Below are 14,054 nucleotides of genomic sequence, written 5' to 3' on the forward strand. Positions count from 1 at the left end.
CTTCCTCTTTTTCTTTTTTCTCCCCAAAGCCCTAGTACGCAGTTGTATATCCTAGTTGTGTGTCCTTCTTGTTCTTCTATGTGGGACGCCACCTCAGGATGGCTTGATGAGCAATGAGTAGGTCCACGCCCAGGATCTGAACGAGCGAACCCCAGGCCGCTGAAGTGAAACACACGAACAACTGCTATGCCACTGGGCTGGCCCCTTCTTGCTAACTTTGAAGGAGAGCTCTCATAAAAATCCTGATTTTTGGATTTTTTGGGAAATTACAAGATTCTGGCAACCCACTCTTCCCAAGGCCACCAACAGTCCTAGTCGAAGACTAGCTGTCCCTTGTAAATAGCATGGGCTTCTGGGTTGGACACAGTCTCTGCCAGTCTTTCTTGAATCATTCAAGTCTTTTGCTCGACTCCTTTAAGCACGTGAACATGTGCCCTTGTTGGGCATCCAGTCACCCACATAAGGGGACCTCCAATGAGGATGCATGCGGAGAAAGAAGGAGAAGCAACCAGTTGGCTTGTGACTTAAGGGGATCCACTGTGAGTCACACCAATATCTGGAATGTTAAAAACCTAGAAGAGCTATATCTCAGAGCAAAGAAAATAGCAGATTTTCTTGAGAGAATATTTGAAATGACAAACCAAAATAAAAGCTTTGATTGTCCCAACTCACTATCTTCCTATACGCACACTGTCCTTCAGCTAAAAGTTGATACCATTCAAAGGTGAGTGTTAACCAGAAAGTAATCAATATGGTGCCTATGCTTAAATTCTGCCCAAAATAACAGGGGGGTGTGGTGGAGAGCAGAGAGACATCGGTACAACAACAGTTACATAATGTAACTTGCCCAAGGAAACAAAGGAAAAGTTAAGAAAAAGCCCTCCATATTTGAGAAAAAAGACAAACAAAAGGCTTTAAAAAGAAACTGAAACTCATAATTCAAACAAAATATATAAGATTTTAAATAAAAGATTATTAAACAGTAGCAGGAGTTGGAAAATGGGCTGAAAGATATCTCAGGGAAAAAAGGAAGAAAAAAGTATTACAGAGCTGAAAACTGTTAGAGGGAAAAAAATGTAATAAATGTGACAAAAACATGCTCAGAAACATGGTGGACAAGATTGAGGCAAAAACACTAACGTGCAAAAGAACAAAAGTCCTCAAATTATTGTAGAAAAGAAATATGAAAGATGGGCCATGTTGATTTACTATAAAATTAGTGATCCTGAAGAGGGGGACACAGTAAATGGCAACAGAAAAATGTTTTAAAATAAAGTCTCGAATCTGTAGATTAAAGGGTATACTGAATCTCAGAAAAAATAACCCTAAATTACTTATTTTAATCATATTTTGGAGCAGTTACTGACCTTCAAGGATAAGGAGAATATCCAAGAAGAACAAAACAAAGTCTACATAAAGGGGAAAAGTTGAAACTAGCCTCAGATTTCAGGGCAACAGCAATACCAGAAGATGATTGAGCAGCGGCCACAAAGTTCGTGTGGAAGTGTAACCTATCCTGCCATTTTAAGCATGCAAGAGCACCAGTGAGCCCTTTTAAAAATATATCCTGATGAGAATATCCAGCCACCTAGGAGAAGAATCAAAGCTAAGAGCTCGAGAATGAGGAAACCATGATAAAAAGTAGTAGTGGTGATGACTGAAAGAGTTTAAAATAGAACCAAGATATAACCAAGGGAATTATGGTTGCAGACTGTAACACACAAATAATAATAATAAAAAATAATATAACTAACACCAATGAGGGGGAGGTAAGAGGAGATGGGAGTGTCCTTATATCCTCCTCCTCCACAGCATATCTTACCTAACGTTGAAACATAGAGTTTGAAAACATAAAATTTCAGGTTTGAAATATGGAGTTAAAAATTGATAATAATTTAGTATTTTAACACTGGCCATAATCCTTTATCTTAACTTTAACTCATTTCCTATCTGGGACTGACATGTTGATGCTAAGCTCTTAGAGAGGTGCTAGAGGAGTGGGGAGGGATTTGAAACACTAAAGGAATGCTCCCAAAAAAGAGTGTTAAACCTTAAAGTGTTATTTAACTTATTGTGAGAGAAATTTCCAGGTTGAAGTAAATTTGGTTTTAGTTGTACATCATGTTGGGCACAAATATGATTGAATCCCTGTGCTGAGATGTTGTAAAAGACACTGTGGGGTTTTAGCTTAAAGGAAGCTGTCCCAAGCAACTCTTATACTCCTTTAAAAAAAAAAAACAATGATTTAAACTTGGTTTTCTTATAGTACATTAGTCTCAGAAAATAGTAAAGACTCCAGAAGTTGGTGGAAGCAGATTAGCAGACTTTGCAAGAAAATCCACTACCAGCCATGAGAGTTCTGTGTAGACACACCATCTCGTTCTTATTTCGCTGTGGGGCGTTATAGGACTCCACACTCCTCACCTACTCAGCAAACTTAAGAAAGGATTAGCACTCAGCACATCGCTTCTAAAAAGTGATCAAATCTTTGTGCATACTACATTATTTCTCATTTCCATTCCACTTCCCAACAACAAAACAAAAAAACTACTTTCCCCAGGCATCTCTAGCATTTTATCATTTTTATGCTAGATAGGAATGGAAAACATCTAGGCAATATGTAAGTTATCTGGGAAAAAAGTCTTAAAATGGAAAAATAAAGGAAAATTGTATACATTATTTATAATTATTATATGTTATATATAATATACAGGATATATATTATATATTAATAATAAGTTTATATATACTATAAATATAAAGTATAATAACGTTGCCTAAGTTACTCTATTTAATATAAAAAAGGATGATCTGATAAATTTAGTTTCCTTAAAATGTGAAGACTTACGGGGAAAATCAGAGGAAAATATTTTTCAGAGTATTTTTTTTTAATTACTGGGAAGATTTTTGTGGTGAGGGGGGAAAATAACTTGGAAACCTTGTTTGTGTGCTTTTCCTTAGACACTAACATTCATGTGCTTCAACTCACTGAGATGAAGTGCCCATTTAAGTGTTTCTTTCCTTAATGGCAATCCTGACCTGGCGAAAAATGAGAATAAATAATAATTGCTCTGAGAGCGTTTGGAGTCTCACGGCTCCAGGATGCGATGATGTGCCCACATGAAAAGAAAGAGACATGGGCAGCCATCCCCCTGTAGAGCATTCCCAATGTGGGCTCAAGCTACATGCCCCTCAGATTTCAGCAATAATCACAATGCAGGAAAACAAGACTTCACTGTCACTACCCACAATTTGCAAACCCTTCACAACAGCCTGGGAATCATTTAATATTTCATTTGGATTGAGTTAAGTGAAACTAATCCAATGTGTTGCCTATTCTTTGTAAAGTTTCCCTTGGAGTCCATTCAGAGACCTTTCCTTAGTCTTTTCTCTTTGGACAGGTGGAAAATTCTGGTGATCCCTGGCTCAAAGGTCGAAATTCCCAGAACATATCATATTTTGAGTCCATTTACCTGGTCATGGCAACAATGTCGACTGTTGGCTTTGGAGATGTGGTAGCCAAGACATCCCTAGGACGGACCTTCATCATATTCTTCACCCTGGGGAGTTTGGTGAAGACTATTTTTAATATCTTTGAATATAGCTACACAAACCAAAAACATTTGGTTAATGGTGAGAAATAAAGCAATATAGGTTTGAGAGTGAATGTTGCATTGATTTAGAGCAGGTGTCAAATGAAAATGAAAAGATACATGGATCCTATATTTTCCAAACTGCATGCCCTGGAGGGCGTGATGTAACTGCGTGGTGTCCAGGGATGAAGGGTGGTAGACAAAGGAGAGCAGACTTTCCTTATTAGCCTCTACACTGATTTGAGCGACCGTATCTTCCTTCATTGTTTGCCCACCAGATTAAAGTCTTTCTTCCAAAAGGAAAGGGCGTGTGAAATTTGATCTGAAGAAAGTTCTTTCCAGATTAGATGAGTACACTCTCTCCAAACTAGCATTTTACCTCAGATAAGTGAACATCTGTGCTTGGTTCAGGAGTGTGTCACAGACAAAGGAAGGCTCCTGTTCTTTTAGTGACTTTAATTTCAATTCCTTAAAATCCGTAACAGAGTTCTCTACTCCACCTTTCTGATATTCCCCTGTCCACATTATTATATCCCCTCATTTCAGTCTTTTTCCCTTAACCCCCCTCTGTCCCATCTGCTTTGTTTTTTCCAAGGGTCCAAAAAGTATCAAATCAAAGAGTAAGAAGGGCAATTAGAAGGACGAGGGGACAAAATGGGCAGGGAGGTTGCCTTACTGCTTGTCCTTGCTTTCATCATTTTGAATGCTGAAAAGCGTTTTATTAAATTTTAACCAAATCCAAAGGCTGAAGTAAGGAAGAAAAATGGTCTCCCTTTAAAGATAGAGTTCACAGTCATGCCCCTCCTACATGAGAGTAAGTTTTATGTACCTTCTTTCTCCTTTATAATCCCAGAATTTTGGAGTATCCTTGAAAATAATGAGACCTAAAGTTTTATTTGCTGATCATTTTAGGTACTATTTGCAAACTATATCCCTGAAATGGTGGAACTCTTTGCTAACAAGAGGAAATACACCAGTTCCTATGAAGTGGTCAAAGGGAAGAAGTAAGTAGCTTTCAAGGATAATTTCTACAGTTTGGGATATTCTACTAGTCACATATCTCTTTCCAAACACCTGTTGCCTGGCCTGGGTGAATGTATTGGCAAGGTCGTTCATGCACTACAGAGGGCTATGCTACAATAAATATGATAAGATGATTGCTACTTGATACAAGCTACTACATAGATGCTTATAAGAGCATTAAATCAATCAAAATGACAGATAATGCTGTCATTCACTATCAGATATTATTGATTGTGGCAATATTTCTACATTCTTTATCACTAACAGTTCTCTTCTGTTTGTTACTAATTGTCGTATTCATTTTCATCACGTGGTTAACGTACGGCTAACTTTATGTAATGGATCAAATTAAAGCCACGGTTCAAATTTAAAATAATTAATTCAATTCAGTTATCTTAGCCAAAACTTCCTTAAACTATACGGGGCTCCTTCACGGGCAGAGGTTTGCTCGGGTGTGGAGCACCTTCAGCCTCTTCTCCAGTACTTCCCGGATCTCCCATTTTGGCCATTGCAAGGCCATTTGCTCCCAGGAGGAGACTGGAGTTGGAATTGTTTTTACACTGCTGCTCTTTGGATATATGTTACCTCAGTTTCCATTATGCTTTTTCACCTCTAAGAAAAGAATGGAACAGAGATCTTAAATTTGAAAAGATTCTTCTTTATTTAGTCTCTGTCTGCTATAGAGGAAAGAGGCACAACGGATATAACTCCTTGGAGTGGTCTCTTAATGCAGTGGGCTGAAAACCAAGATTGACCTAGGAGTATGAAGAGGAAAGTAAAAAAAATAATGAAAACCAAATATTGAAAACAATGAAATAAACTATATAGGCCAAAGTCTGACCCAGTTCATCTCAGGCAAGGGATACAGGACACATGCTAAATCAGCCAACAAGATCTGGAAAATTTGAGGTTAACTTAGGCTAAAATTATTCTTTCAGTTTCCTTAAATGACTAATGGGGGGAAAAATAACTTCTATACATATATATATTAAGCCTAAGGAAATTGACAGCTATTTTTCACCATAAAAACTACATGCATAGATTCTTGCACCTCTCCTAGATGTCTCTCCATCAGACTCACTTTTTTGTGACTACTAGATAATTTTAGATGCCAAAGATAAACCAAAATAACCTAGAGTCTAGCCCTACTTCAGACATAGTATTTGACTATGGGAAAATCAATGAACCATTTTGTGCCTCAGTTGCTCCTCAGTGAAAAAAAGACCATGTCAGCCAATCAGGAATCAAGTGGAAAATCAAGTGAAATAATGTACCTTCAAGTCCATCATAAATTATAAATAACTATGAAGACTCTAGCAATTATGATAATTATTGTTGTATTCCTGAAAAGCTATGAGTAAATTAAATGTGTGGAGTCATATCCTACATGAGATGAACTAGGGACTACAGAAATCTGACGCTTCTTTTGTTTATTGGAGATGCAGTCCTTGGTGTTTCTATTTTTAAAATCTGAGTGATCCAAATACCAAATTTATTTAAAACTAAATTTAGGCTAATTGTCTATCTCTAAATCTAGAGAGGAAGATACTTCTGTTCCTCAGATGACCCACCTCACATATTTTTGCTCCCTAGGTTCATTGTGGTCTGTGGAAACATCACTGTCGACAGTGTAACTGCTTTCCTGAGGAACTTTCTCCGTCATAGGTCAGGGGAAATCAACACTGAGATTGTTTTTCTGGGAGAGTAAGTGTATCTGCATGGCTCATGGGGTCTAAATTAAAATACTTGAAACACATGTGAAAATTTTTAATGAAAGAAAATTACCCTTGTAATGTTCGTAGAAAAATTAGGAAATAATTATAAGCAACAACAAAAGAAAAAGCAATCTCATGATCAGAGTTAATCTCTGGAAATATTTTGGAATATATCTTGCTGGATTTTTTTCTATATATGTACTAATAGTATTTAAGTGATTCCCTATCATTTAGGTTACCCTACACTTATTACAATGACCATAATTTTGTGCACAAGTCTGGTGCACTTCATAATTATTATTGTAACTGTTAATTCTCAGAATTGGAAATGTGAAGTTCAAATAGTTGCTGATTGTTTTTGATGATGTTTTTGTTCTGTGCAGTTTACCTTTCCCCAAGCAGAGTCCAAGTCAAATATTTTGTGGACCACTGGGAAATGCATATTGAATACAAAAAGATTTTTAAGTAGGTAAAATGGTTTCTAATTGTTTTATTTTAACAATATTGGTTCCTGGTGAGATTGATCCATTTTTGTGTGTTTTGATGGTTTCCTTTCCTTTATGAAATCCCTCATTTCTTTTATCCTCTTTTCTATGAGGATGGTCATCTGTTACTTTACTGACTTTTAAGCACTCTTAATATATTTTGGTATTAGCTGTTTTGTGTCATATGTTGTAATTATTTTTCTCTCTTTGCCCTTTAATTTTTTGTATGTTTTTATTTTAATATAGAAGCATTTGATTTGCATATGCTCCAATCCATTGATTCTTTCCTTTTGGCTTTTTTCTTTTCTGACATTCTTAGGTCTCTCTGTTCTAGAATTAAATAAATATTTCTCTAGCATTTTTATGTTTTCATAATGAAATTTTTTATATTTAAGTTCTCTGGAATTGATTTCCTGTAATGTGTAGGGAAATAACTTCTTTATTTTTTCCAAGTGGTTAATCGGTTATCCAGACCTCACTCATTTACTAAATAAGTCAGCCAGATGTGAAATGACATTTTGATTTTATGCAGGACTGTACGTAGGATCACCTCAACCTTCACACATTTTATAGTTGAACACTCTGTACGTTTCACTTTATGACATCTCCAGTTCACCGTAACTTTGGGATCTCATATATGAGATAACCAATAAGCATTTTGAACTCCTTTATGGTATTGTTGATGGACAGCCAACAGTTCTGTTTCAATATCATTGTCATGCCTGTCTTTTCAGTAATTTGTGTATTACTTGAATTTTTATTTAAAAAATAATTTAAAAAACCAGTGCTCAAAATGATAAGAGGCTAATAATTATAATCCATTTATAGACAGTGACAAAGAGGAAATCATTAGATGTATGGAAAGTGACATTTTATCAGCTGCTGTATTTTTGTGGTCTAATGTAGGTTATTATAGGTACTTAAGATAATAAATGAAATTTTTTAAATGATGCAAAATGTTGTAAGTATCTATCTAGAATTTTACCAATTACGTCTATACTCTGATGACTCCAAAATTTATATCCTCCACCAGACGTTCTCTGTGGCTCCCTATTCACATAACTAATTGCTTACTGGATAGTTCCACGTCAGTGTTTCAAAGTCCCCTCAGACTCAAAAAAGTAAACTCATGATCTTATGTCCCATTTCCATCTCACAAGACAAATAAAAAATATAAAAGAAGCAAAGAATATAGCGTTTTCTATCTCAGTAAATGGTACCTCATCAATGTGTTTCCTTAAAACAGAAAATTAGGCATTGTCTTTGATACTCCTGTCTCCCTCAAACACTGTGTACACTTTGATCAATATCATCAATTTTGTCTCCTAAATAAATCCTAATTCTATTTCTATCATTTCATCTGCACTATCACAACCCTATTCAAAGTTAATATCTTGTCTCTCCTGAATTTTGGTAAAGGCCATTTTATTGATTTGTTCTTTTTGCTCAGAAGCTCTTCTTCTACCTTTCTATGACCAGTTTATTTTCATCCTTCAGCACTCAGAGTCCTTCCCCATCCAACCTATCTAACTTAGTATCTTTTAATCCTTCTGCCTCATTTCTTCATTGTATTTCCTTTAAAGCAATTATCACAGTCTATAATTGTGGTAGGTTTTCCTTTAATACAGATATTAACATGTCTTTCCCTTATTGTACATTCACACTGCTCCTCTCAATAAAAGACAGAGTCTCTTTCTCGTCCCTTTGAATCTGGGCTGGCCTGTGACTTGATTTGATAAATAGAATGCAGCAGAGGTGACACTTTGCTAGTTTCAGGTCTGGACTTTAAGAGGACTGGCAGTTTCAATTTCCACTCTCTTGGAGCCCTAATCCATCATATAAAAAGTCAGACTAGCTTGCTGGCAAGAAGGCCCAGCCAGCTCTCAGCTACCACAGTCACATAGCTGAGACGACAATCATATGTGTGAAGTTATTTTGGTCACTCCAGCTCCCAGTCAAGCTCTCTGATGAATGTACCCACATAAATGGCCGCAGCCAACACTATATGGAACAAAAGAATTACCTTGCTGAGACCAACCAACCCACAAAATCAAGAGAAATAATGTATTATTGTTGTTTTAGATCAATAAGTTCTAGAAGAGTTTCTTTTGCAGAAAGGGATAATTAATACAAAAAGTGGTACCAGAAGTGGGGTGCTATCATAAGCCAAAATTTGGCCTTTTTTTGGGAACTGATGGTAGGCAGAATCTTGGAAGGGTTGCATGGAGACTCTTAGTAGAGGTCAGGAAAGCAATGATGAAATTGCTATTGAGTATTGGAAAAAGAAACAGAATTTTGATAACAGTGTCACCGAAAAGAACATGGAAAATAGAAAATGTATCTAGTGAAATTGTGAAGCTAGCTAAGAAAATTTTCTGAACATGTTAGGTGTTATTTGCCTTAGTATAATCATGTATGATAAGGTAAGGTAAGAAAATTAAGCTAAACCTCAACAAAGTGGGTACAGAGGGAACGTACCTCAATATAATAAAGGTCATATATGACAACCCACAGATAACATCATACTCAGTGGTGAAAAGCTCAGCGTTTTCCTCTAAGATCAGGAACAAGACAAGAATGCCCACTTCTGCCACTTTTATTCAACATAATATGGGAAGTTCTAGCCACAGCAATCAGGCCAGAAAAAGAAATAAAAGGCATCCAAATTGGAAAGGAAGAAGTAAAAATGTCACTATTTACAGATGACGTGATACCATGTATAGAAAACCCTAAAGAATCTGCCAAAAAACTATCAGAACTAATAAATGAATTCAGTAAAGTTGCAGAATACAAAATTAATGTACAGAAATTGGTCGTGTTTCTATACACTAATAACAAGATATTGGAAAGAGAAATTAATAAAAACAATCTATTTATAATTGCATCAAAAAGAATAAAATACCTAGGAATAAATTTTATCAGTGAGGTGAAATATTTGTACTCTGAAAACTGTGAGACACTGATGAAAGAAATTGAAGAAGACACAAATAAATGGAAAGATATACTGTGTTTATGGATTGGAGAATTAATATCTTTAAACTGTCTATACTACCCAAAGCAATCTACACATTCAGTGAAATATCCATCAAAATACCAATGGCATTTTTCACAGAACTAAAACAAAGAATCCTAAAATTTATATGGAACCACAAAAGACCCCGAATAGCCAAAGTAATCTTGAGAAAGAACAAAGCTGGAGGTATCACACTCCCTGATTTCAAACTATATTACAAATCTATAGTAATCAAAACAGTATGGTACTGGTACAAAAACAGACACATAGATCAATGGCATAGAATAGAAAGCCCAGAAATAAACTCATATGGTCAATTAATCTATGACAAAGGAGGCAAGACTATAAAATGAAGAAAAGATAGTCTCTTCAATGAATCTTGTTGAGAAAACTGGACAGCTACATGCAAAAGAATGAAACTGGACCACTATCTTACACCATACACATAATTAACTCAAAATGAGTTAAAGACTTGAATGTAATACCTGAAACCGTAAAACTCCTAGAAGAAAACATAGGCAGTCAGGTCTTTGACATCTGTCTTAGCAATATATTTTTTGGACCAGTCTCCTTAGGCAAGGGTAACAAAAGCAAAAATAAACAAGAGGGACTACATCAAACTAAAAAGCTTCTGCACAGCGAAGGAAACCATCAACAAATTTAAAATTTGGAGGGGTTATCAAACTCCTCATCTTGTGTGTCAGAGAAGCTGGACATTTTTGGCCCCCTTGCCCTGTGAGATCACCAAAATGTGGGCTCAGTTTGGTAGCTGCTCCCTCTGAATTAGTAAGTGCTTTTGGGTGGAGTGGGGTAGGGTTGGGGAGGGGACTGAACTTAATGTCCAAGACCTTGATTTCTCCTAGGTTTTGGCCTGGTAATTCTTCACGGTCTGGTTGTATCCTTGATGATTTATTAGGAGATGTTTTTATGTTTCAATCCAGCATTTTTATGTATTTTCAGTAGAAGTTTGGCTGAAGTTACCTAGTTTACTATTCCTGAATGCAGAAGCCCCCAACTCTACTAATATTTAATATATGGATATATGCAAAGTTCTCACTTGTCCACATATGCTGATGATCACATGTCACATACTGAATATAAAGTGTTTTAAGGGAATAGGGGAAGTCTTTTTGTAGATCATGACCATTCTTTCTCTCTCCTATAGTTTTATTGCATCTATATACACTCTTAAAACGCACACTTTATTTTAGATATATTTACCTTTATAGAAGGAGGATTATGTTTATGTAATCTGTGGGTCTTAGATTTTCCTCATGTTAAATTATATAGGATGTATATATAATGTTCAAAAAATGATTATATAATGTATATAATATTTCTTGAAGTGGCTGTAGTTAATTGGTATTTATTGTTATATGATATTTCATTTTTGTCTTCTCTTTTTCTCCATCAATTTTACTACAGCTTTACCTATTATATTAGATTTTTTTTCAAAAAAACAATGTTTGGCTTTGTTGATCTTCCCTGTTTTATCTTTCTTTTCTGTTTTATTGTTTGCACTCTTGTTTTTTTTTGTTTCTTTCCTTCTTATCTCTTTGGATTTATTCTAACATTAGCGTTCAGACTATAACTTTCCCCTAAACCATTACTTTTATTGTATACAAAGGGTTAGATATTTAGTGTTTTCAACCTAATATATTTATAAGAATTATATAACTTTCATTGTAATTTCTTCTTAGCCTATGAGATTTTTAGCAGTCTATTTTCTTAGATTTCCAAATATGAAGAATATTTTTAAGTTTTTTTATTAACTCCTAACTTAATTGTATTGTGATCAGAGATCATAATATGTACAACAACTATTTTTTGCAATGTGTTGAGGCTTTCCTTATTGGTCAAGTAAATTACGGTTTTGATAAATATTTGTGTGCTCTTGAAAAAAAATTCAAATTATTCACAATAGCCAAAGTATGAAAACAACCTCAGTGTCCATTGATGAATGAATGGATAAAGAAAATGTGGTCTATATATACAATGGAATGTTATCCAGCCTTAAAATAAGAAAGAAATCTTGTCATTTGCGACAAGATGGATGAACCTGGAGGGCATCATGCTAAGTGACAGAGAAAGACAAATACTGCATGGTATCACTTATATACGGAATCTAAAAAAAAAAAAGGAGAAGAAAGTCAAACTCATAGAAACAGAAAGTAGAAAGGTGGCTGTCAGGGACTAGGGGATGGGGGCTATAGGGAGAGGTTGGTAAGAGGGTACAAGCTTTCAGTTTTAAGGAGAATAAGGTCTGAGGATCTAATGTATAACATGGTGACTATAGTTGATAACATTGTATTTTACAATTGAAACTTGCTAAGAGAGTAGAATTGAAAAGTTCTCACCCCCGCAAAATAGATAAATATGTGAAGTGATGGATGTGTTAATTAACTTAATGGGGGAATCCTCTCACAATGTATACGTATATCAAATCATTGTGTTCTACACTTTAAATATCTTACAATTTTATTTGTCAATTATACCTCAATAAAGGTGAAAAAAAGAAAAAGAAAGGATATCTTAAATATTGCTTACAGAATTTATAAATATCAAACAATGACTTTTTTCTTCTGCTTGATCTATCAGTAATTGAGAGATGTGTTGAAATCTCTCGTTACAGTGGCAGATCATCAATTTCTTTCTCTAGTTTTGTCAATTTTTTCTTCATATATTTAGAAGCTATTTTATTAAATTCATAGTTCTTTTAAAGTGTTGTCTTTTTGAATAACTGAATTGTTTTTATTTGATACTGAACTTCTTCAGCCTTTTTTTTTTAGCATTAACCGGATTTGTATTTTTTCATATCACTATGAACGATTAGAGAGGAATTTCAGGCCCATGCCTGGCATTAGGCTAGTGGTCTCAACATCACCTAACCATATGGATTAATGATAGAGGATGGATGTTTTTTCAAAAGGAGATTAGGGGTTCTATTTAAATGCAATAAATAAATCAAACAATCTCTAAACTAAAGCGAATTATCTTTGGCATATCTTTTGTCCAGAGTTCCTCCTTCTTTGGAATTGGAAACCATATTTAAGTGCTACATGGCCTATACAACTTTTGTTTCTGGATCTGCGCTGAAGTGGGAGGATCTGAGGCGAGTTGCGGTAAGATCCAGTTCTTTTCCTCCTTGTAGTTTTCCTAAGCTGCAACTATTAAGAGGATAGGATGTATTGCTCTTTCAAAAGGTATTACTCCAGACCCTTAAATTGGGGAAAATATGACTTCCTCATCTTTAAAAATTGCTGATAAAGGAAATGTAGTAATTGACCTCCAATTCTTCCTTGACACATATCAAACAGACCTCATTGTTTACCTGTACTTACATTTACATTATTTATTTCACTAAATTCTCTATTTACCTAGAACAGTCTTATTTTATCAGCCTAAGAGATCTGAAAAAATTATAGATAGTAAAAGTGTGTTTGATCTTACTATGCAAATAGGATTCCTAACAGATGAGAGATTTCGAGGAGTCTGTCAGCTTTACCAAATTCTCCTAAACAAGCTGATATGCCTTCTGATAGGAGAAATGTGAAGGAAAATAGCAAAGACCCCATTAAGGTTGAGATTAAAACTAATGAGCCGCAGCCAGCCCTCTAGACATCTTTCATTTAAAATCAAAGCCAGCTTCCTCTAATGTTTTAGGTTTCACAGTCATAATCCAAAAGGCTTCAGTTTTTTAAAGCAGAGGTCTATACAGTCAACATAAAGTATAGAAGCTGAAAATGACAGACACAGAATAATCTTTCTCTTTCCTGCAACTTAGTATTATAAGAGCCACTTCAATAATTTTCTAGAACCTTAAGATTCAGAATCCACAAATATTGAACGACTGCTTACTCTAAGCCAAGCAGACTTGCAGTTCCTCAATTCTTTACTATTCTGAAAGATAAATAAATATATGGGCAGTTTCTTAAAAAGATCTTATTACTCATCACTAGTCATAAATTGATGGTTATGGGTGATAGGAAAAATATAACTATGTCCTTTACCCATTTTAAAGCAATCTTACATCTATATTGGAAAACCTGCCCCCTGGTCCATCTGCTACAGCCCTTGCAGCATTTGCAGGAATATGATCCTGATGTAAAGACATCCTTATCACAAGTCCTTGCTGAGTGTGTTCTCTTTCGTATTGGAAATTTTATAAGAAAACTCAAAAGGGGAACACTAGAGCATTTCCCATATAATTAACAAGATGGCTGTT

General features: G+C 35.2%; 1 protein-coding gene across 1 annotated transcript in view; it reads left to right on the plus strand.

The window, feature by feature from the left end:
- The window catches only part of KCNU1 (potassium calcium-activated channel subfamily U member 1), a 134,223-nt gene that overhangs the window by 22,904 nt on the left and 97,265 nt on the right, over positions 1–14,054 (plus strand). Inside the window, 4 exon segments of the mRNA XM_058524865.1 lie at positions 3,402–3,572; positions 4,506–4,597; positions 6,210–6,320; positions 12,846–12,951. Of these exon segments, the coding sequence (XP_058380848.1) occupies positions 3,402–3,572; positions 4,506–4,597; positions 6,210–6,320; positions 12,846–12,951 (480 nt within the window).

The sequence above is a fragment of the Diceros bicornis genome, chromosome 29 (genome assembly GCF_020826845.1).
Source record: "Diceros bicornis minor isolate mBicDic1 chromosome 29, mDicBic1.mat.cur, whole genome shotgun sequence".
Taxonomy (NCBI): Eukaryota; Metazoa; Chordata; class Mammalia; order Perissodactyla; family Rhinocerotidae; genus Diceros; species Diceros bicornis.